At 45.3% G+C, this 24,680-nt stretch overlaps 1 protein-coding gene across 3 annotated transcripts in view; it reads left to right on the forward strand.

Annotated features, from left to right (window-relative positions):
* LOC147610876 (phospholipase D beta 2-like) overlaps window positions 1-24,680 on the forward strand; it is a 124,779-nt gene that overhangs the window by 61,634 nt on the left and 38,465 nt on the right. For all 3 annotated transcript variants that reach the window (XM_086785521.1, XM_086785519.1, XM_086785520.1), the window contains 2 exons: window positions 16,713-16,781; window positions 16,888-17,035. In XM_086785521.1, coding sequence (XP_086641647.1) covers window positions 16,713-16,781; window positions 16,888-17,035 — 217 coding nt within the window. The remainder of the gene's footprint in view (window positions 1-16,712; window positions 16,782-16,887; window positions 17,036-24,680) is intronic.

Consider the following 24,680-nt stretch of genomic DNA (forward strand, 5'->3'; position numbering starts at 1 on the left):
ATCCTATCAATGGCCTTCCTTACCATCTCTGCGGTAAAGAAAGTACATGTCTGTGGGCATGGTGCTGGCGGGTCAGGAAAAGGTGTCTGTCCAGGAACTGTATATAGAGATGCTGCATAACTACCCCAGACCTCTGTAGAAGTGATGGCCAAAGCAGGGGAGGACTCATGAAACAGACGCCAAGCCTCCCTCGAATCCTGGCTCAAGAACAGCTGGTATAATTCCTGCTCTAGCTGAGCAAGGAAGGCCCGCTTCTTCCTTCGCACAAGGCGTCGGAAGGCAATACGTGACCGTCGGTGAGTAGTGACTCCCAAAGCAACCTCCCGCTGCAGTCGGGCTCTGGTCTCTGTGCACTCCTCATCATACCAGCTGTTCTGGGGCATACATCGAGAATGTTGTCTCTGTCCAGGCTGAGTATGTGGATATGCCTCTCTCGCTGCATCATGTAAAGTCTCTGTCAGTATATGGGTCAACTCCTCCAAAGGTCTCCCTCGCTCCTCTGTGTACAGACGTCTATAAATCCCATCTGTGTAGACAGCATCAGTCTCTGAGGTAAAAGTATATCGAGTGTGATCTGCCCCTCGTGTCCTCTGAGCTGTGGTAAAGTGAAAAGAGATAGTCAATGTCAACAATGCATGATCCACTACTACCCCAATGGGCCGAGATCCAACTGTGAAGTCCTCAATGCATGAAACAAAGCTGGGCATAGCCATAACATAATCCACTGTGCTAGCACCATGTCTATGTGGAAAGCAAGTAAATCCAGCTGCTGACGGAAACCTCTGCAAGCCACTAAGTATGGCCAACCCATGCGCAGTCCCCATATCTACCAAATATCTCCCATACTTTGTGCACTCCACATCCTGTGAGCGTCTGTCTAATCCCATATCCAGAGTGTCCAACTCTCTCAGCATCTCCTCCGAGGTATCATAAAAGGCTGTCTGGCGGTTGCCCGTCCGGGCATTAAAGTCCCCTAACAGGATGATGTCTCCATCCCTAGAGAACTCCCATATGTCATCATCTAGCACAGAGAAAGGAGACTGCCCTCTAGGTACTGCATATGTCGATGTACTAGGAGCAAAATAGCATATGGCAATATACAGGAATCTGCCTGTGTCGGCCCTCAGTCTCACCCACATATATCTGGCCTGATCATCTCTCCGAACTATGTGTAGAAGCGGTTGCAGCTCCTCCCTGAAAAGAACTGCCACCCCTCCTGATCCTCTACTACTGTGTACCGATCTCGTCCCTACTCTGCAAGCTGTCTCCCATCTGTATCCTGTCACCTGTGGCATCATCTGACCAGGGGCCTGGTGAGTCTCCGAGTAGAAGACTATATCTCTATCTCTAAAGCTGTCCTCAAAGGCACCTACATCAAGTCTGAGGGATCCATTGCAGTTCCAGGCTGCCATCTTTAATTTGGTCCCATAGGTCTCGCACCGTCATGTAGAGCGTCGCTCCACGATGACCACCCTCCCTTCTCTATAAAATGCTATCTTACCCTTTTCTCTTGCCGCTCTAATCTCTGGCATGACTTCCTTCATATGTGCAAGCTGTGAAAGAGTAAGATCATCACCAAGAAAAATGCCTGTATTCTTTAAAGTGGGTCGTCTCTTCAAGAACTCCTTCTTCGCCTCAATAGAAGGGAAGCGAAGTATGAGAGCTCTTTCCTTTGATGTTTCCCCGTTGCCTCCGCTTTTTTTGCCCACTCTCCAGGCTTTTGCGTGTGTCGGACTGTCAATCCCCATCAACACCATAAGCTCTTTCACCTCCTCTTCAACTTTATCCCCGTCTTTAAGGCCGGTAATCCTCACATGCAAAGCACGTGTACGTCTTCGTTGTTCCTCTTCCAAAGTCATGTTAATAATTGTAGGTGTAGGGGTTGTTATCTCCTTACCTTTACCCTTCTTGGCGACCTCTATCCACTTCTCCGCTTCATCCATCTTCTTTTGCGTCTTGGTGATGACTTCCACCCATGAGGAAGTCTTTGCTTCTTGTTGCTTCTCTTCTTCCTTAATTGCCCGTACTTGTTCCTTGATAACCTTGAGCTCTTCTATCATGGATGGCTGAATTTCACCTTCTTCAAGTCCACCATTTGCCTTGGCCTCTGCAAGCTCCCTCTGAAGAGCTGAAATTACGCCTTTGAGCGTGTTGACTTCCCCGTGAAGGTCTTTGACTTCCGCTATGAGGTCCTCCTTCTCCTCTTTCCACCGCTTACCCTCATTGAATACCATTTGGAGAAAGTTTGCTTTCTCCTTCCACCATCCCTCCATCTCTGCCTTCCATTCCTTCATTTCCTTTTCCACATTTGTTATCCTCTTGTTTGTGACCATAAAGGTCGCCTTCATCGGGTTGCGCAAGGGGGAAGCCATGGAAGAAGCGAGAGAGAGAGAGTTATGCTGCTGCCTTGGGGGCCTGAGCAAGGGTGGATGCGGAAAGGGTGAGCAAGGGTGGGTGCGGAAAGGGGGCCACAGATCCTAACGGATAGATAGGCTGGCCATTGCCAGCAGACCTGTGCGGCATACAGCGAACAGGGCAGCGGGCGGGGGGGGGGGGGGGGGGGGGGGATAGAAAGTTCGAACAGAGAGGGGGCGGCGAACAGGGGAGGCGGCGGAAGTTCGAACAGAGAGGGGGCGGCGAACAGTAGGCGGGAGGGAAGGCGGCGGAAGCGAAGCAGGCGGCGCTAACAGGGCGGCGGAAGCGAGCAGGGTGGCGGCGGCGAGCAGGGGAGGCGGCAGACAAGGAAGGGCGGCGGAAGCGAGCAGGGCGAACAGCAGGCGGCGCTAACAGGGCGGCGGAAGCGAGCAGGGTGGCGGCGGCAAGCAGGGGAGGCGGCGGACAGGGAAGGGCGGCGGAAGCGCGAGAGAGAGAGAGAGAGAGATGCAGAAGGGCCTGCGACCTGCTCGACACTGCTTGCATGCGACCTGCTCGACACTGCTTGCCTGCGACCTGCTCGATTCTGCTCACCTGCGATCTCCTCGACTGCTCGCCTGCGCCTGAGACCTGTACATATTGCGAGAGAGAGAGAGAATCTTGAGCCACCTGCCTACGACCTGCTCGACTGCTCTGCTCGACTGCTTGCTTGCGACCTGCTCGACACTGCTTGCATCCGACCTGCTTGATTCTGCTCACCTGCGATCTCCTCGACTGCTCGCCTGCGCCGCCTGAGACCTGTACATATTGCGAGTTGCTTCTTTCGACCTGCACATCGTCTTCTTCAGACCTGCGACTTCTGTTTTGCATGTCTACTTCTTGCAACCCTTTGATTTTTGCCTTTTCTTTCTCTTCTCTGTACATCCCTTCTGAGTGTGTGTGTGTGTGTGAGAGAGAGAGAGAGAGAGAGAGAGAGGGTCTGTGTGCAAGCAATAAAGGTGCTGAATTAGGGTCTGAGAGAACGGGTTTTCTTTGCTTTTGTACATGGATTTGGATGACCCGGCTGCCAATAGCCTTAACATGGATCTTATTGAGGAGATGATCGAGAAGGATGTGGGTTATGCTTCAGATGCCTCGGAGCAACAAAAACGTCAAAGGCTTGATGTTGATGCAAGCTACACTCCGGTGAATGTTGGAGAGAATGCAGAGGAAAGTTCTCAGGTATCTTCTCCGGAGTTTGCACGTTTGTTGCAGATCACTGCTGAGCTTCTGCAAGAATATGTGAAGGCAAATAGCATGCAAATGGCTGCAGTAGATAATGGTGGTGTGGCTGATGTATGTATGGAGACTCCTTTGTTGCTACAACAGCTAGCAGATTTTCATGATCGTGCTGCTATCTTCTTCTTTACTAGGTGTATTCCGTTGTTGCCTCGTCTTAGGGCATGGTTGGGCCGCTTGGTGTCGCCTGAGGCACTTGAGGAGATTTATGATGGTCCAAGAGGCTTTTATGAAATACTTTTTCGCACTTCGGAAGCCCGTAGGGCAGTCTTGGAGCAGGTGCCACTCTTTTTGGATGGGCAGTTGGTTCATGTGGTTTCGTGGAAGCCTATGGCAGAGTACCAAGATATGTTGCGCCAGGCTTGCCCAGTTTGGGTTGAAGTGAAACAATTCCCACCAATGTTTTGGTGTGTTTTACCAGGTCTCATGCGAGGTATCGGTGATGTCTTGGTGGTGCCTCGAATGACATCTAGAAACCGAAATCGTCTATGCATGTTGTGGGACACTGGGAGACCTAGGCCGACACATTTGCGTGTCAATATGGCTGGACTGCAACCTTTAATGTATGAATTGAGGTGGGATACATTTGCTGGCCACTGTTTCAAATGTGGTGAGATGGGCCACTTTGTCTCCGAATGTCCTAAGAAAGAACAAGTTGTTGCTACCAAGGATATCGTTGATGGCCGTGGAAGATGAGCATGATGCTCCTTTACATGATGCCCAGCACATGGATGTACATGTGGATGTTCAGAATGAGGTTGAGCAGCCATGGGTGGAAGTACGTGGTAAAAAGACACGATTTGTTGCCCCGCGGGGGGATTTCTCAGATGCTGTTTGGCGGGGGCCTTTGCGTACTCATCAGGGGCCCTTACATACATATGCTCGTTGCTCTTTGGGTTCAGGTGCCCAGCAACAGACCAAGATTGAGAGGCCGGGAGGCCAACTTTCTCAGGGTACAAGGGCTCTTGGGGTGGATAGAGTAGAATGCTATCCTATTAGAAGTCGCCTAACAAAAGAAGCACAACAACAATTGCCTCTTGTGTTTGGTTCGAAGGGTGGGGTCATCTCGCCATGGGATGGTCATTACCCTCCGGCACGTGCTCGGGAACTCTAAGGGCAGTCTGAGATCACAAATACCATGTCTAAAAATGCAATGCTTCAAAAGGTTCGTGATTTGGCAGATTGTCCTGGGCCTAGTACACGGCCTTGTTGATTCCTTTTTTGGGAAGGCTTATGAAAATTGTACAATGGAATGTAAAGGGTATTTCTTCGCGCCAAAAGCAGTTCAAGCTTTGGCGTACAACTTTTTGTCATGGTTGGGATGTTTTGTGTGCAGTTGAACATAAGCAGCATAAGTTGGCTGTCAAAACCTATGTATATAAGGGGTTTCATGTTTTCATGTTTTCATGTATATAAGGGGTTTCATGTTTTCTACAGTGGACATCCTGCTTCGCAGTCAGGTGTTATGTTTTCTGTTCGTTCGCAGTTTCGGCCTTCTCTTGTGATTCAAGATGTTCATGGAAGATTTCTAGTGATACAGATTGTTTGGAATGATACGCCTTTATGGTTGTTAGGGGTGTATGCTCCAAATAATGCTCGTGCACTGTGGAATGACTTGTGTGCTCTTTCAATCTCTCATCCTGGCTTTGTGATGGGAGACTTTAATATGTGTGTCTCCAGGGAGCAAGCCACGTCGCCTCATTCTGTAATGGATGGCCCGGAGAGAATGGTGTGGGAAGCTTTTGCAGCAAGGTCGCTAAAACAAGACATGTGGTCTTGGTTGCATCCAGATGAAAGGCGTTACACTTATGCCTCACAACAATTTCGGGGCACTTATGCTAGATTGGATAGGATGTATATTTTACATCAAGATCTCTTTTTGCCAGAGGTTCTTACTATGATGGTTGATCAGCAACAGGTTTTCTCGGATCATTGGCCGCTTGTGTTTGAAATGGTCTATCATCCTGTGGATGCATATAAAGGCTTGTTGGGACGCTTGCCTTTGCGCTTAAATCACACTTTTTTGGAGCATGAAGTTTTTGATGTTTATATGCGTCAGTTGATACGACATTTCTCCACAAGAGTGTCCATGGCTGATTATCATGCTTGGCCAGTGTTCCTTACCAATACTCGGAAATTAGCGCGGCATTATGGTCTTGCTAATGCCTCTATACAAAAACAGCATGTGGCTCTTCTTGAGTCGCTTTTAAAGGGCTTGCAGGCGTTCATGTTTACTGACTCTATGGATGCTTTAGTTGTGGATGCCATAGAATGGCTGAAAAAGGAGCTATCTAGGGTGCAGGAAGCACAATATGTTCGCTTTAAACTACTTGCACGTCTTGATGCTTTGCGGGATGCTAACTGTCAATCTCATCGCTTCTATGATAAGTTGCATCAAAACCATATGCGTGAGAATATTGTTAGGCTGATGGATGCCCAAGGCAACCTTGTTACTCAACCTTCTGAGGTTATTCAGCATTGCATCAGGTTTTATGAAGATTTGCTTGCCCCTCGAGAGGATGTCTCGCCAGCTATCCTGGCTGCAAGGGAGTCATTGTTTGCTGAAGTATGATATCAAGTTGACCCTGATGTAGCGGTTCAGCTTGATGCTCCTGTTACTCAAGGGGAAGTGGAAGCTGTTCTCTCCAAACTTCACATGGGAAAGAGCCCTGGTTGGGATGGTTTGACAAATGAGTTTTTCCGAAAATATGCTGATCAGCTTGCAGAGCCTTTGACGCTTATTTGTCAAAAGGGTTTGGGATGAGGGATATATGCCTGCCGATTGGAAGTTGGGTATACTTCGTTTTGGACCCATTGAATTTGTCGATAGACATGAGAGAATGAGTAGAAGAGGCCATGTGGGAAGGTCTTACGCTTGCTAAAATGCAAGGGCAGTGTCTATTCCCTTACAAGATTGCAGAAATGAATGAAAGAAGAGATCCAAATTGTTTTTAGAAGCCGGCTCTCTCACCACTTGTCAAGGCCATAGCATGTGACAGCCCATCGAAGCATGAGGAACTAGCAGTTTGCAGATATGAGGATAAGAAAAGGACTGACCAGCAAACTGAAGGATACAATGCACAGTACCTTGTAGACTCTTCAAGAGGAGACAATGGCAGAACTGAATGCAGCAAATAGCTCGTTAACAGGAGGAAAGTCGATCTGCAGCTGCTTCTAGATGATGCGCACCCTTGAGTTGATGAAGAGGGCAGCCAAAGCAGCAACAGTACAGTGGGCTGTAGCAGTTCCAAGAGAGAGAACAGTAGAGGTGTATAAGCCTGAACAGGGCGGACAGCAAGTTCAGGCCGGCGGTTGCTACAGCAGCAGGTCGAGTTATGTCCCAATGCTGTGAATCTGGCGAGGACAGCACATGCAGCTATAAGAGGCGACGTTGGACAACAAATGCAAGTCAACGCTACACAACAAGTGTAGCTCAACGCTGGATAGCATGTGCAGGTCTACGCAGGGCAACAGATGCAGCTAGGCGGCGGCCTGAAGATATGGCGGGCAACACATGGGCTGCGCTGAATTGAGTGGGACAGCTTGGAGAGAATGGCGAAAGCTCATAAGAAAAACAGGGAAACCCTAAAACCTGGCTCTGATACCATGTAGAAAATATGAAAGCTAGAGCAGACTAGAAATGAAACAAGAACAAAAATGAAAGACAAAGAGTTACCTTGAGATGAGTGTAGACAAGACACAAGATTGATACTTTCATTGATGTGACACCCACAATATATAGGTGAGAAGTACAAGATAGAGTAGAGTGACTTATGGGACAATTATAGAGGTGCCACGTGGCATACACTGAGATGACCAAGACTAAAAGTACTCCTAGTGAGCACTTATTTCCAACAGGTACTAGAGGAAAAGAAGATGCCATGGTCCCATTCCCGCATAAATATCACACGCTTCACCTGCGCAGAACGAGAGGGCCCCTGAATGCGAGCCCAAGTAGCCATAAGAGTGTGGATGATATCACCCCATATAGTACTAATGCACTGAGACCCAAAAATCTGGACACCCTCAATAGCCTCCGTGCATTTAGCTCTCCAGATCTGCCATGCTGTAATACTGGCAATAATCTCCCAACTGGTGTCAATCCTCTGTCTAGGGGGTGTATAATCAGAGTGAGGAACATCCTGCAATAAACCATGCTGGGCAATACCTCTACGAATGAAAAAAACACAATCTGTACCACTGCCCTCATAAAAAAGTTGCGGACCGGACTGGGAGAGCCAAGCAACTGCCCCCCAAGTCACATGCATGGCTCTGCCACTCAATTTGCCCATAAGTTGGGTTACAAGACCCCAAATCTGTTGTGCAATGCTGCACCCCCATAGACAATGTTGTACGGACTCAGAATCTGCCGCACATCTAGGACAGGAAGGTGCTACACCGAAAACTGATCTCCACTGATTGGTGGGGAGAGATCTGGCTCCTTCTGTATGAGTGCCAAAGTCTATGCCAATATCTGCGTTGTATCACTGGAGAAATATCATAGCTCTCCCAATGAGGCCTGAGAGTAGAGATCCTATGCATCTGTCGAGTGAGGAGAAGCCTGGCATTCCGAACAGTGAAACTGAAAAAAGGAAGGCTTTTCAAAGGATCGAAGGCATCAATCCACTCCCACTCTCCTGGATCCCACTGAAGATATCTGATAGGACTGCCACCATATAGCCACAAACACCAAGAGCCATGAGTCACTATCTGAGGAGAAGGGTCAATGAACCAGTGCTTTCCCGAGCGACCAACAATCCTCACTGGACTAAGGTATGATCTCCTCCATACTACTTCTCCTCAATCTCCCACCAGGCATGATAGAATACATGAGGAAATTTGTATCCTCCTGGCCTGGCAGAGCAATGACCTGCAGAGGTATGCCTATCCTCGAAAAATCTCCCAGCCAATTCGGATGATAGTCTCCGTGTAAGAGGCGGGCTCGGGGTACAGTATCAAAAGCTTTGTGGAAATCCACAAAGCAGCAGTAAATCCTCTGGTGTCGTGCTCTTCCCTCCTCCATGATGGCACAGAGGGTGAAGATGTTGTCAAGGGTAGAGTAGCTCCTCCAAAAGCCAGCCTGTCCCGAGGCTCTGCATTCCTGGCTCTCTGCAAATGAACTGACCTCCGCCTCTAGCACTGATCCTTAGAGCTTGGCCAATGTGTGGCCAATCATGATCATCCTGTAGTTATTAGGATCAAGTGGATCTCCGGCTTTGAGGATGGGGGTGATGGTGTTGGTGGACCAAGAGGGTGGAATTCCTTCACAAAGGGCTCTATTGAACATGTAGGCTAGTAGGGGCGCTAGGGTATCATGGGCATGCGAGATGTACTCGGCAGTGAGTCCCTCATGATCTTGGGCTCGCCCATTGCATAGTCTATGAATGGCCTTGAGGACCATGCCCTTTGTGAAGAAGGTGGAGGTGGTGGGGCGGGGGTCTGGTGGTGGGGGTAGGGGTGGCTGATGGGGAATATGATAGAGGGAGCGTGCATAGGAGTGCCATGTGTCTGGGTAGGTGATAGGTGTGGGAGGGGGATGTTCTTGGAGTTTCCTCCATGCCTCTTTGCAGTTCCTCTTTCCGAGCATTGAACTCCCGTTTGTTGCGTCGGGTGAGCCGTTGAGAAATCCGTTGCGCTTGGCGCTTTGTGATTTGCCCAATCCGTACCCCATGCTTAAGACGGGAGCGTGTGGCCGGACATTCGTCATCATACTAACAGTTCTTTCATATGCACGCGGTGGTTTACTGCCAAACCACCTTGTGTTCACACAGGAAAAACCCCTCCTAGCACAGGGTAAAAAGTGCCTGTGTTTAAGACTTCACACCAAGACTTCTCGGAGGCCAAAGGCTAACAGTTGGATCATTGCTTCATTAATGGATACATCTCTTGCACTAAGGATGGATAGAGATATTCAAAGTCATCACATGTATAGGACTTGCAAAATGACAAGCCTCTCCTCTAATAGAATTATGCTTCGAAGTGTACTCTTACCTACAATATCCACGGTCAGAACAAGCAAAAAATCCTTCGCTGCATTCTTAGATAAATATGTCAATATAATTTTGCAAATACATTTCAAGGCTTCTTTCTTCTCTTCACTCCTTCCCAAGATGTATTTTTGTGCAAGCATGATTGCACTTGCTTTGACGCTATCATTGGGCACCATAATAACCAAGCATGGATAACTTTTGTGAAATGGGTTGCCTATTATGACATGCGCATAGTGAGCTTTCTCAAATGCCGAAAACACATTCACTATGTTTACATAACCATCTTCTCCTCTGCCCACATCAACAACAAAACAAGATTTGCAAACATGGTCTTCTTTCACTCCATAGAAATGAATTATATATCCTTTTGTGGCCAATGAGGTGATAGCTCAAGTGGTGAAGGTGTTTACCTAGGACCATAGTAACATAAGAACGTGTTTCATGCCGACAAAATGCCATGAAACGTTTTAGGCATGAAACGTTGTGAAACACCATGAAACCCCTCAGTTGAAATGACGTTTTGCCCAAATCCTCAATGTTAAGATTCTTTTCACGGAAAACGGTCACAAGGCAAAAACGAGGTCTATAGTCAATGAGCAAAGTGAAAAAACCCTTCCCAACCCACAAAAGAAGCATGGCCGAGCATGTGTTAAGGCCTGTGGAGTCCCTTCCCTCCTCCTTTTTCCTCTACTTCTTCTCCTCTTTTATGTTCAAGTAAAGTTGATATGTGTTTTGAGTCTCTCTTTTACCTTTTTGTTGCTATGGTATAGATTTGATGTGTATATAGGAAGTGTCATTTTGAAACCTTTGCGTCTCGTCCAAAACAGACAAAACGAAACCTTTGAAACCCCGAAACGACGAAACGTTTCATGTTACTATGCCTAGGACCAACAATCACAGCTATAAGCCGGAAAAATAGAATAGAATCACCTCAATATGTAAGGTGATTTCAACCACTGAGGAGCATCATGATGCCATGTAAGACCTGTGGTACTAGAGGAAAAGAAGATGCCATGGTCCCATTCCCGCATAAATATCACATGCTTCACCTGCGCAGAACGAGAGGGCCCCTGAATGCGAGCCCAAGTAGCCATAAGAGTGTGGATGATATCACCCCATATAGTACTAATGCACTGAGACCCAAAAATCTGGACACCCTCAATAGCCTCCGTGCATCTAGCTCTCCAGATCTGCCATGCTGTAATACTACCAATAATCTCCCAACTGGTGTCAATCCTCTGTCTAGGGGGTGTATAATCAGAGCGAGGAACATCCTGCAATAAACCATGCTGGGCAATACCTCTACGAATGAAAAAAACAGAATCTGTACCACTGCCCTCATAAAAAAGTTGCGGACTGGACTGGGAGAGCCAAGCAACTGCCTCCCAAGTCACATGCATGGCTCTGCCACTCAATTTGCCCATAAGTTGGGTTACAAGACCCCAAATCTGCTGTGCAATGCTGCACCCCCATAGACAATGTTGTACGGACTCAGAATCTGCCGCACATCTAGGACAGGAAGGTGCTACACCGAAAACTGATCTCCACTGATTGGTGGGGAGACCACCATGTAAGAATAACCAAAAGAAATGAGAGATCTGGCTCCTTGTGTATGAGTGCCAAAGTCTATGCCAATATCTACGCTGTATCACTGGAGAAATATCATAGCTCTCCCAATGAGAGATCTGGCTCCTTCTGTATGAGTGCCAAAGTCTATGCCAATATCTACGCTGTATCACTGGAGAAATATCATACTTCTCATGTTTTGGCTGGCAGCCCCTTCCCTCTTGGCCCTAGGAAGATTTTCTTCTTTCAGTACCAGGTGGGCTATGATCCAGTGGCGGAGGATCAGCGCCTTACCCCGGTCTCACTACGGTTCCCTGCTCTTCCTCGGTCCTATTGGAAGCTTTCAGCTTCCATAGGGGCATCCTTTGGCCAGGTTCTAGAGGTACTAGTCCTTCCAAGCTCTCCCGCCTCAGCTTCCGCGGATGTTACCGCCACTCTTGATGGTGTACCCCGGGTCCTTGTGCTTGTTCCTGATCCATCGATTACTGACGATCATATTATGCTTCAGAGACCTGACAGATCTCATTTCTGCCGAAGGATGGAGATTGCAGGCAGACCTGACCAGTGTCGGATTTGTTGTCGACAGGGTCACATATATGCTAGAGATTGTCCTAGATCGAGGGGCCATGCTAGGAGGCGGCGTGGTCCTACCCATCAGATGCCTTCTGCAGCTGTTGCGGAGACTCCAATACAACATTGGGTTGTGGTTAGGGATGGCAGGCACCCTCAGACCCCCGTACCTGCCCCTTCACCCACACCCCTTGTGGAGCACCCTAACCCTTAAACAGCTCTTACCTCACAGGATGTTGATCCTTCTTTGGAGGATGAGGCTTTACAGGCACATGGTCTAGATCCTTCACAGGAGGATGTTGCGTTACAGCTACAGGCCTTACCTCATGGTAAGTGTCTAGTGGAGGATGGCCTCTCCACTATTTTTTTCATTACTTTTTGGCATGAGATTGGGGTTGAGATCACATCGGCTCTCCAAGAGATGTGGGACATAGGTTCTATGCCTTCTTCTCTCACTGAGGGGCTTATTTATCTTATTCCTAAGAGTGGGGATAAGACATTGATTGGCCAGTGGAGACCTATCACCTTACTTGGGATTGCATATAAGATTCTTGCTAAGGCAGTGAGCATGAGATTGCAGCCAATTTTGTAGGATGTCATTCATGATAATCAGAATGGATTCTTACACGGCAAGAGCATCTTTGATAACGTTTTCTCGTTTTGGGAGGCCATCGAATGGGCTAAAGCAAGCAATCAACCCTTAGTCATTCTGCTCTTGAATTTTGAGAAGGCCTATGATAGAGTGGATTGGGGCTTCAGCATCTTTGATAACATTTTCTCATTTTGGGAGGCCGTCGAATGGGCTAAAGCGAGCAATCAACCCTTAGCCATTCTGCTCTTGAATTTTGAGAAGGCCTATGATAGAGTGGATTGGGGCTTCCTTGAGGATACTCTTAGCCACATGGGCTTCTTTTAGAGACGAATCAAGGGAGTTTCATGCATGTATCGTGATACCCACAGTAGTGTGCTTGCTTGTGGTGATAGAGGAGAGCGGTTTCAGATTTCTTGCTCAGTACGGCTGGGTTGCCCTTTAGCCCCATTATTATATATCGTAGTTGTAGAGGCCATGAGCATCTTTCTCTGCTCCATTGCTGGTATTTCTGGATTGAGGTTGCCTATTCGTAGTCAAGAGGAATTGGTTGACTCTGAGTTAGCTGATGACACAGCCATGTTCTTGGAGGCTTCACATATATGTTTATGTTGCTTCCGGGTAGCACTAGAGAAGTTTTGTTTGGCGGTAGGGGCACTCATTAATTGGCACAAATCTGTTGGTTTTTGGGTTAGTGATTCACCGAGAGTTGCTTGGGGTGCAGAGCTTGGTTTTACTTGGATCAGTAGAGGATGCACTGCGAGATATTTGGGATGCCAGGTTGGGATTGATATTTCTCTTACAAAGCAGTTTGCTCCGGTACTTACGAGTATCCGGAAGAAGCTCCTTCATTGGAGATCCTGGAGATGAGATTTAGCTTCCAGAGCTTTGGTGGCTAATCAGGTACTGCTTGCCTTAGCTTGGTTTATTGCCTCTTGTTGGTGCTTCTCTCGTGCGTGCATTGGTCAACTGCAAGGATTGATTCGCAATTTTCTCTGGTCGGGTTTGGATGGCACCTTAGACACTCGTGCTAGGGTAGCTTGGCTCACAGTTATTCAGCCCAAAGGAGAGGGGGGCTTGAATATTATCGATTCGGATGTTCAGTGCAGGACGTTGCTCTGCAAACTTGTGGTCAGAGGTTTCCTACCAGGCACTGAGCCTTGGAAGGATTTTTTTCTTGTCTCAGATTTCTGGATGTACACCCCGGATCGGGAGAGACTGGATGCCCAACACACGATTTTTGTTCACAGAGGCTAATATCAGGGCACCATCTTCCCCTCTTATTGCAGCCATTGTCAGAGCATGGAGAAGCATGAGATATTTTTTGCGACAAAGGCTTCCTAGGTCTTTGGATGAGGCTGACCGACAACGTATTATGTGGAACGAGCTCATTAGGGATGAGGCCGGTCGGTCACTTGTTGCATCCCGTTATATGCAGTGGTCAGGATGGGGGAGATGTGCATACACAGTTCTTGCTTGGAAGACCTTTAAGAGTCTTCCAGAGGATGGGAGAGCTGCATCCATTCAGCATCTTAGGGGCTCTCGCATTCGTATTGATCAAATTGATGCAACTATTCCGCACGAGTGGCTCTCTGGGACCTTTCATGGAGACTATCATTTGAGTTGGTGGGAGTCTTCTCGAGGATAGGCATACCTCTGCAAATCATTGCTCTCCTAGGCTAGGAGGCTACAGGTTGCATCATTTACTCTATCATGCCTAGAGGGAGATTGAGGAGATGAAGTACGGAGGAGATCATCGCAGATACTAGGAAATCACCTTACATATTGGGGTGATTCTATTCTTTTTGGCTTATAGGTGTGATTGTTGTATGTCTTTTTCATACTTAATAGAAGTTTCTTTCTGAAAAAAAAAATCAGTACTACGGGAGGATCTTGGGCCTAAGGCTAGTCAAATTTTTTTTTAAAAATATATCCTTTTGTGGCATCCATGTACATCCAATTTTTTTTAACAGTAGCCACAAACTCCAATCAATATAAGATTTTGTTGGTTGTTAAACTTAGAATTTTTTATCAATTGTAGAAAATGATCAAATTTATACTTGATATACCTCTTTATAGTAGTCTGTTCTTTTGCGAAAATTATTGAAATAGAACATGATATATTTTCTTTCTTTTTTTGCATTTGCATATATTGTAGAAATCGCATCAAATATGCATGCATGTATGCGAGGTAGATATTGAATCGAATCCTTATGGATCTTTGAGTTGTTGATAATGAGCCAAGCCTAGTACCTCATTCTCCTCTCTTATCTTTTGCTAACCATTCTCTATGAAGTCTCATCGTGAAGTCTTGCACATTTAGGAATTGAAATAGCTCTTCTATTAACCTTCGTGCAGAGAAGGTACAACTCCTTGCAACAATCTTAACTCTTGTGCGTTAAGATAGTCTAACCTCCTGTCAAGCCCCTCATTCTCCTCTCTTATCTTTTGCTAACGGTTCTCTATGAAGTTTGATCCTAAAGTCTTGCACATTTAGGAATTGAAATGTAAAACCGACACAAAAATTGGCTCTGGTCCTTGGCTCTTGAAGTAGAAATCGCCATACATATTTCGTCGAACCATTACGGGCGTCCGTCCAAGCTGTAGATTTGGACACCGTTGCTTCATATCTTGAATGTTTGATCTTTTGGTGTATCTACCTTGACTCCTTGATGTAAGATAACGGCAGTAGCTCTTGTTAACCCTAGAAATGGGTTAACACCTATTCTGCCTATCACACTATTATAGGCAGGTGTATTTTTGACGTTTGTTTCGATGGAAATGAACATGTAAAAAATCTCTGAAAGTGTCTGTAATGAAGCAAAACTAAGGTCCAAAATATGTAAATAATGGGCCATGGGCAATGGGCCATGGGCAAGGCTACTATAAATAGGGCCTTGGGTTCATTGTAGGGATCTTCTGGTCATTCATATCTTGGACACTTGCATGTACTCTTGGCTCCTTTCATGGTCTAGGGCTTTGACTTGTGCAAGGCTAATACCACCAATTATGGCTGTGAAGCTAATCTCCGAGAATTCCCTTAACGTTAACCAGTTCTCCCTTTAAAACAAAACAATCTTTCCAAAAACCCCAACATAGCGCAGGACCCCGAGGTTACAGTTCAATCTGCGAACCATTTCGAGCATTTATCCCTGGACGACGCTGATTCAAGTGGATTATTGGTGGCCTCACACGCTTTCTTGGTTTCAGCTCTAGATGCAGTGCTCCCGACTGCAGCTACAAGATTACCCGTGGACGATATGGGAGATCTAGCTGGGTCTGCGGTGGCCTCAGAGGTTCCCTTGGCTACAACTCTAGATCTTGCAGAGTTGGATGCCCCTCCATATGGTCCTGGGTCAGTGCGGCTCTTGGAGAGCAGTTGGAGGTTCCAGCCAGGGCCCCCCTTCTGCCCGAACTGCTACTGATTTATTTTGTTGCAGTCTAGTAGAGAGTCTCCACCCTTGAGATGATTCTCCTTACATGCATGAGATGACCCTTGTGGATCCTCGGAATGTTGGAGGGCCCTTTGTGCAATTGGATGCTGCCCCTCCTCTTTGGAGGCTGGGAGGTTGGTGTCGACATGTGGCGTTCTATCTTTGTATTAGCAATGTAACCTTACTCCAAGAGCAGCCAGCCATGGAGGAAGCGCCCCTCTATGTTGTGTTTCTTTTACTGCTGTAGCAGTGTTTGTACTCTGCCTTCTAGGCAGGTCTTTTTCAACTAATAGAGGGATCTCTTTTTCGGGAAAAAAAGGAGCCATCTGATGACTTTTGGTTTTTACTTCATGTATTCCGGAAAGAAATTGTTTATTTAGAAAACACTCAAGTCCAAATCTAGCAACTAAACCAACGTATCACTCTACCTTGTTACAATAGTTGCCTGAGGTAATTGGATTATGGAAAAAGAAAATGAATTGACTAGCTACACATACAATAGTGATCATGATGGTTATGATCATGATCATGATCATGAGAGAGAGAGAGAGAAAATGAAATGATATATTAACGTCTCTAAGAGGCCATAGTGGCCTATGAGACCAAAACTGAGAGTACATCTGAAGTTGGTGTGTCATCAAAGAGAACAACTAAATGAGACTAAAAAGTACAATAAATTGATTGTCCTACAGTTATAAGAACAGAACTGTAAGACGTCGAGATGATACTGAGTAGAAAATACTGAAAAATGTATATCAGGTAGATCCATGTATGCTGATCAGTTGAAGTGTTGCCCTCTCCTTAGATCAAGTATCTCCGCCATGGGGCTGTCTAGAGAGAGAGAGAGAGAGAGAGAGAGAGAGAGAGAGAGAGAGAGAGAGAGAGAGAGATAAGTTCTCAATTTCAATGTAGATTTTCAGATCAATAGATTCTGGATCTATTGTGGATTTTCCAAAAGATCCCATAATGATAGAAAAGGCGGTGCGTGTAATCAAATCCATAATTTTCTAGTTATCAATGATATTTTTTCAGATTCTAGTAGCTTTTGAGGACGTGTTTTTGATTTTGTGGATTGGTTGACATGTAGAACCTTGTTGGGGGTAAGAACATTACTATAGACATGAGCATTCATACAGCTTACATCAAGACCATACGTTCAGCTCAGCACTTTATATACATAGAGAATCAATATTTTGTTGGCTCATCCTTCGCTTGGCCATCCTACAGAAAGGCAGGTATGTTCAACAATAAATAACTATACCCTTATAAGCTGTAGTAATAAAGGGAACAGTTCTAGGATGCTTTTCCTTTGTGTTAAAAAATGCTATGATGAAGCTTTGATTATGTTTGAATAAAAAGAAAACTTAATTTACATTTAAGAGCAGAAATGTATAGAATTTTGAACATAAAGGAGCCACTTTGCAATAGAAGGGAGATGGAAAATGAACTTCATCATTGATAGCACCTAAAGCCAAAGCTGAGATAGGGGTATTGTACTATGAAAAGAACCCATTTGTGACACCTACAAGTATGCAGGGCACAACCCGATAGTAGATAGCAGGCGGTAGAGGTGGCCAATAGCACTACTACTGGCTGGGAGCATTGGTGCATATGTATACATGGGTAGCCAAATCGTCATATTCATATGCTTTCCTCAGTGTTGGACTTCCTAGAGCGTTTTGCTGTAGGCGAAGTGCCAGCCAGGAGTGTACAGTAGGTCACAGGGCTGTGATTTGATGTCTTCATGCTCAGCCACACATTATACTTGAATTTCAGTTGTATTACTGCTTTCTTGTATATAACACAGAGGCCTTTCCATTCAGCCCCCATGGCGTCCCACATCCGCCCTTGGTTGCAAAAGGATGTCCAAGCCTCATCCCGCTGACCCACTAGCCCTCCCACCACCCCTACAGTCATGCCCTCTTCCACTATCAGTGGCGTGGCATCCTCCGTCCGTGCACAATCCTCGCCATCAGCAGTCTCCACCCTCTCCACCTCGCCTCAATCCTCGCCTGTAGCAGTCTCCATCCTCTCCACCTCACCTCCTTCCTTGAGAGCAGTGGTCTCCACCCTTTCCACCTCACCTCCGTCCTTGACCTCTGTGATACTCACAGTAAAACTTCACGCAATCAAAAGGGTATGTGGAAAACGATAAACTAGATACGACAAGTTAGCGAACGTATCCGAGGCGACCAAGTGTGACTAGCCAGCATATGCGAGGTCAGAAGCCAGAGGAGGATGCGCGGTTATGGCAAGTCAGAACCCATGTTCGTGCTCAGGGGATTATGTGGAGAGCGAGTCTGAGGGGTTTGACACGTGCGCAAGGGCTAGATCGCTTATCCCGATTAGCAGGGGAGCCACACGTGCGAAAAGGGGCTAGTCCCCAATTAGAAGCTCTCAAGGGAATACAGAAGCGGAGTAAACCTGCCAAGGAACTTTTCTTTTTTTCGGTCTTCACCTCACTAGATTTTTCGAGTCACACCGCCTTCCAAAAAAAGGGGTGTTACATTTGGTATCCGAGCTAGATTGTACGGCGACCTCAACAGCACACTCGACACAGCAGGCCCGGCCGCCACGTCCGGCAGTGCACGCGCCTCAGTGGGGAGAGGAGAGAGAGCACAACTCACTCCTCCTTGTGAGAATATGTGGTCACAATTTTCCCTTTATACCCTAAACTACAACCTCAAGTGCGCGCATGTAGGATCGCTAGTCTCCACAGCCCCTCCGGTGCAAGATATGCAACTTCTTACTTTTTCTGCAGTTTCCATGCTTTGAACGCTCGAATTGGTGCAAATAATGTTCGGGAGCATGCATATATGATGTATGGGATGTAAATATGCATGTTTTATGCCTGGTTATACTCTGCAATTTCTGATTTTACTCAAAATTTTGAAGAAACTTGAGGCTATGCATTGAAAACACCTTGAAAGACACCTTATGTGATGCACTGGAACCTTATGTTTGATGTATATCTGATGTATGCAAGGGTTTGATGCTTTCCAATGCTTCGTTTCCTTACTATGTAAGATATAAAGCTTTTGTATTAGTGCCTTTTTAAGAAAAAGATAAGAAAAACAAACAAAATAGAAAATCCAAAAAAAAGAGAAAAAAAGAGCTATGGATAACGAGGAAAATCAAGGGCAAGAGCCCAATGAATCTTTGGAGACTGTAATTGATCACATAAATATGTTAGAAGGTCTTTAGCTTGCTTGATGCGAGAGATGCATACTTTACTAGCGGCTAAGGGTAGTCCAGAGGTTATTTCATTTGATGTAAACTGACCAGGGCCAAGTGAACCCAGGATTGTGCTAGATGGACCATCCACTAGCCAAATGAAATGGCAACTTAAAGACCTTAAGCCTCCCAAATACTCAGGCGCGTTAATGACTCGTATGGCCGATGCCATCGACGAGTAGTGGTTGACCAAGTGGAAGCAATGCTTTAAAATCTATGGTATTGTAGATGACGATATCAAGATTCAACAAGCCATGTATAACCTCCTCGATGTGGCACATCAATGGTGGAGAAAAATCATATCTGACAAAGCTGAACCCGCAATGTGGGAAGAGTTTAAAGTTATTTTTACAAATAGTTTTTTATCTCCCAACAACGAGTGTAGTCGTGCGCTTGATGCATGGTTTTTCTTGATGCAAAAGCACATGTCAGTTTAGGAGTATGTAGACAAGTATCGGAAAAGAGTTTTGAAAGTACCTGAGCATATTCCGGACTTTTTGTTTCCAAGTGAAAAAGTTTGCAGCAAACATTGGTGAGAATCGAATGCCCCGAAAACCTAAGGGTTCCTCTGCAAGGTTCGTCCAAGGAGGGTGAAGAATCACTAAGGCCATTAGTGAGGAAAGAAAAATGTTCTACTTTGCAAGAAGCGATTGAACTTGCTTTGGTCTTAGAGGATGGTAGGAGGTTTCCTACCCAGACTAGGTTTAAGGCCACTTGGACTCGATTTTCTAGGCAACAGACCTAGGTGTATCTTCCCAAAACAAATGTGCAATCTAAGGGCAAGGAAGTCCTTAATGGTGGTACAAATGCAAGGGCCTATGTGGGGATAAAGCGCATGGTGTCACTGATGGCTGAGAGAGCCTACACTAAATCCTTTTTAACACCACAACAAAAAGAGAAGGCCATGTGAGAAGGTTTATGTTATGGTTGTCTTGGGCGCCACCGATATAAGGATTGTCCTAGGAAAAAGCCTAAAGTTACCTCCGAGATGGTGGTAAATCCATTAGATGCAGGGTATGAGGATGATGAATTTGAGGTTTTACATACTGATACAGAGTCATTAAATGCATCTCCAAATGAACCTACTCGTATTCTTGCTATGTCGGTAGGCAAGAAGGTCCCTAGTGTACGTGATGCAGTTTTAGCTCACGAGGCTCAAAGAGGGTACCAGTTTGCTGATACAGATTTCATTGTCATGAAGGGCATGGTGGAAGTGCCACATCTATGACCGATTTGTTGCAAGACCAAACCCCCTACGAGTGGACTACTACGCAACAAAATAGCTTTGAAAAGTTGAGGCAAGCTATTTCAACAGCTCTGGTTCTTAAGATAGTTGATCCTGAGAAACCTTTTGACTAAGAGACCGATGCTAGTAGCATCGCAATAGGAGATGTGCTTAACCAAGAAAGTAGACCTATAGCTTTTGAGAGTAAGAAACTCTCCTTAGCCCAACGGAAATGGTTAGTACATGAGCAAGAGCTCTATGCCATTATTCATGCCCCCAAAGTTTGGAGGCATTATTTATATGGTGCTCAGTTTACGGTGTACACTGATCATCATACACTTAAGTATTTTTTGCACTCAACTTGACTTGAGAGGTTGTCAAGCCATGTGGGCTGAGCTTATGCAGGTATTTCATATGGAAATTCAATGCAGAGAAAAGGGCACGACAATGTGGTCGCAGATGCTCTTTCGAGAATCATGTACAACATGAGTTTCTCGATTTTCGATAGTGCATTGCTTCAAAGTAAAGGAAGCACAGGCACCAGATCCATTTATTCAAACAGTGTGGTCAAAGACCGGTCTAGGCAAATTTGTTATTGTTTGTGAGTCGGTCCTTGTAAAAACCCTAAAGATCTCTCTAGCTAATCACTATGCATAAACATGCATAAACCAGGTATATACTCATCCACCCAACCACCCCCGATCCCAAGGGTGCACACATAAATACGATGAAGTACCACATACCTTACCTTAGTCTCCCATACCACCAAGAGATATGACTTCACTCTAAGAGCACATAGCTTTAGCATAAAATGGCAAGAGAGTAGACACAATGCTCTACACAAGAGAACATCCCTTGAGAGTGCCCCATGTCCCTATTATATAGGAGGGCCCTCAAGTGACTCTTGACTCTCCATTCCTATGTGTGACCCTTGGTTACCTGACCCTAACCTCAACCCAAGGTTAGACCTAACAGTTGCCCCACTAGAGCATGTTCCCATGCTCCCATGCTCACATGCCTAGGATTGGTTAGCCTCCTAGTATATGCACATAACATACTTGCCCTCTCTCAAAACATTGCCCTCTTGCAATGAAAAGAAGGAAAATTGCACTGAACGTTCTTAACTGACTCCCAAGTTGAATTCTCAATTTTTCTGTCTTTCCACTTAATTTTAACCTCGGGGATTAAGCGACTACGAAGTACCTTTTCACGTTCATGTGGAACATAAGACAAATCTTCGACTTCAACGAGTTCTTGAGGAGTAACTATGTTATCCTCACCTCCCAGCTTTTCTTTCAGTCTATTGACATGGAAGACTAGATGAACTCTGACATGTGGAGGTAGTTTTAGCTCATACGCAACCGTGTTAATCGGACGTATAACTCGTAATGGACCACAATATCTAGGAGATAATTTTGAGCACTTTCTTGTTGACAAAGTCTAAGAACCTTTAGGAACTTTCAAATAAACCAATTGTTGAAATGTCAAGCTCGTATACAGCTGGAGGATAGCACATGGGTGCTGACAGAGTGACAGTATGGTAGATAGATTTCGTGTGGTGTGTTTATGACCGCGTCCAGCTAGTCATGTGTGGTGTGGACATTACATTAGGTTTACTTTGTAGTGTGGACATAACACTATGTTGTGTTCTCCTTTGTGTGTATGAGAGAGATGATGACTATGGCTTCTCTCCTTCTTTATGATTGATGGATATGGATTAGGATTTGCTTCTCTTGTGTGTGCTCCCTCCTGCTTCTGTTTTAAATCTTGGTATCAGAGCCTAGAGCTCATTAGTTGTGTTGTGAGAGTGAGTGAGAGAAGAGGGAAGAAGAAGAAGAAGCTGTGAAGATTTCCATTGAAGCTGTGGAGCAAAAGAAAGCTGTGGAGCTCACCTTGGATACAGATCTGAAAGCTAAGGACCACGGGTAAGTGCTATAAGACCCCCTCTGCGGATTGCAGGTAACAAAAAGCAAGTAACAGGCAAGATTGGTGTTACCAAAGCAAGCAGAAAATTTCTGGTTTTGAAGCTTTCATGGAAAGCTTGTGAAGGAATGTATTTTGTCAAATGTATTGGGGCAAATACAAAGGAAACACAGAGGTTCTCATGTATTGTGAAAGGGCACATGTATTAGCAACACTGGAGCAAACCATTGCATGAAACATTGATGTATTTTAGGAGATTTATGAAAGAAAAATTCTAGTTTTTTTTACTCCTGCAAACTAGAGAATATATGCCCTGTGGAGGATCAAATGTGGCAATTCTACTCAAAATTGGAGCTTGCCCTTCATACCCATGATAGATTAGGTCATTACTAACAGATCTATCAACTCAATGGTGATAACCCCTCTCTCCTAGAGCCTCAGGAGCAGGCGGCGCATTCTGGAGCAGAATTCTGGACAATTTCAATAGATTTCATGCCATTCACTCATTACTACTCCATTTGATGCCATTCAAAGCTTGAGGAGTTGAGCAAAGGTATTGCTAAGGCATTGTGAAGCTTGGTTGCAGCTCATTTGATGTATTTGGAGCTCATTGAAGTCATTTATCAGAGGTTTGCAAGTTTGCAGAAGTTCTGTCCAGAAACAGAGCATTATTAATCAAGGCATTAATCCTTGTCTATATCAAATTGGCCTAATTCCTTTGGTACAAGTAGAGTCCTATGAGTTGCTAAACTTTTGATTCAAAAAGTTTTGAATTTGGATCAGATTTGAAGGAGATAGAGCATTTTTAGTGAGAGGTGGTACCTGACATATGCAGAAAAAGGCAAACCAGAGAGCTACAAAAATTGGTGGTTCTCATTAACCTTGAAGAATTTGATCAAACCCTTCTAGGATATGTTGGAGCAATGTGTTATGAAGCCAATGAATGCATAAACATCAAATTTGAACAAGATTTGAAGGAATTAGAGCAAGATCTTTGACTGGTTCTCTGGCGAGAAAAAAAAACTAGAAAATTTTTTGTGAAGAAGTATCATTTGTTTTCAACCTTGATCGAGTATACATTGTTGATGAAGCATTGTGGGATCTAAAAGCACATATATTGCAATCATTTGATGTGATTTGGAGAGATTTGGAGCATTACAGGTACTTCATACATTGTGATCAAAGGGGTGCATCTACTACCTTGCAAACATGGGAGATGGTCCGATACAAATTGTTGGAGAGAAGCTTGACAGAACTAACTTTCAAGTGTGGAAGTTTCGAATGAAGAGTTTTTTGAAAGGCAAAGGTTTATGGAGTCTCGTGTCGGACGAAGACCCGGAGCCATTCCTACCTCCTCAACCAAATAATGCTCAGTTAGTTGCTCACAAGCAATGGGTAGAGCGGTCTTCGAAAGTGTTGCATTATTTTTCAATATGTGTAACAGATGCCTTGCTTATTCACATCCAAGATGCAGATACACCGAAAGAAGCATGGGATATATTGTGCCGAATGTATGAGACAGACACTGGTGCAAGGAAGATACAACTAAAGCAACAGATTCACAGTGTAACACAAAGGAATAGGAGTATACATGAGTATGTTCAGGAAATCAAGATTTATGCAGATTCCTTGTCATCAATCCATGCCCCAATGGATGATGATGATTTGGTTGCCCTCACATTGCGTGGTTTAGGCAAAGAATACAAATCTTTTGACACTTCCATCTCAATAAGATTGGGAGGAATGCCAGACTTTAATGAGCTTGTGTCATTGCTCATTGTGGAAGAATTGAAGCTTGGACTTGGTGGTATGAGTCTTACAGGTGGTGCATCCTCGTCGAGCAATGATGAGCATGCAAGGAATCAGGCTTTTTACTCATCTAGAGGCTCTCGAGGCAGGGGGAGATTTAACCCTCGAGGCCGTGGAGGACGTGGTTGGAATGACAGGTCTACTCAACCACAATCAAATCAGAATTTTCAGAATTCACAGTCATCATTTGGATCACGTGGAGGTCGTGGATTTCAATCCCATAGGGGGAGAGTTGGAACAGGTGCTCGTGGTAGAGGACGATGGCAAGGTCCTCAACAAAATTTGAATGGGATGAATGTCACTATTGTGGCAAACTTGGACATATGGCAAAAGATTGTTACAAAAAGCAGAATGATGTCAGGAATGGAAGACCACAACATGGAAATTATGCATCTACTAGTAACAACGATGGGAGTTCAAATCATCTTTTTGCAATGAAGCACATTATGGAGACAATGGATTCTCAAAATGCTGGAGATGAGTCATGGTATATGGATTCGGGTGCCTCAAACCACATGACATGTCATGGTGAGTGGTTTGAGAAGATGCAACCATTGGGTACAAATGGTTATGTGGTCACAGGAGATGATACTCAACATCTTATAACACATGTTGGCAGTGTGCCTTTGAGGATGCATGATGAAAATGTGAAGAATATGTCAGAAGTGCTATATGTACCATCCATTACA

This window comes from Cibotium barometz, chromosome 48 (assembly GCF_041138505.1).
Source record: "Cibotium barometz isolate CiBa-2024 chromosome 48, ASM4113850v1, whole genome shotgun sequence".
Lineage (NCBI taxonomy): Eukaryota > Viridiplantae > Streptophyta > Polypodiopsida > Cyatheales > Cibotiaceae > Cibotium > Cibotium barometz.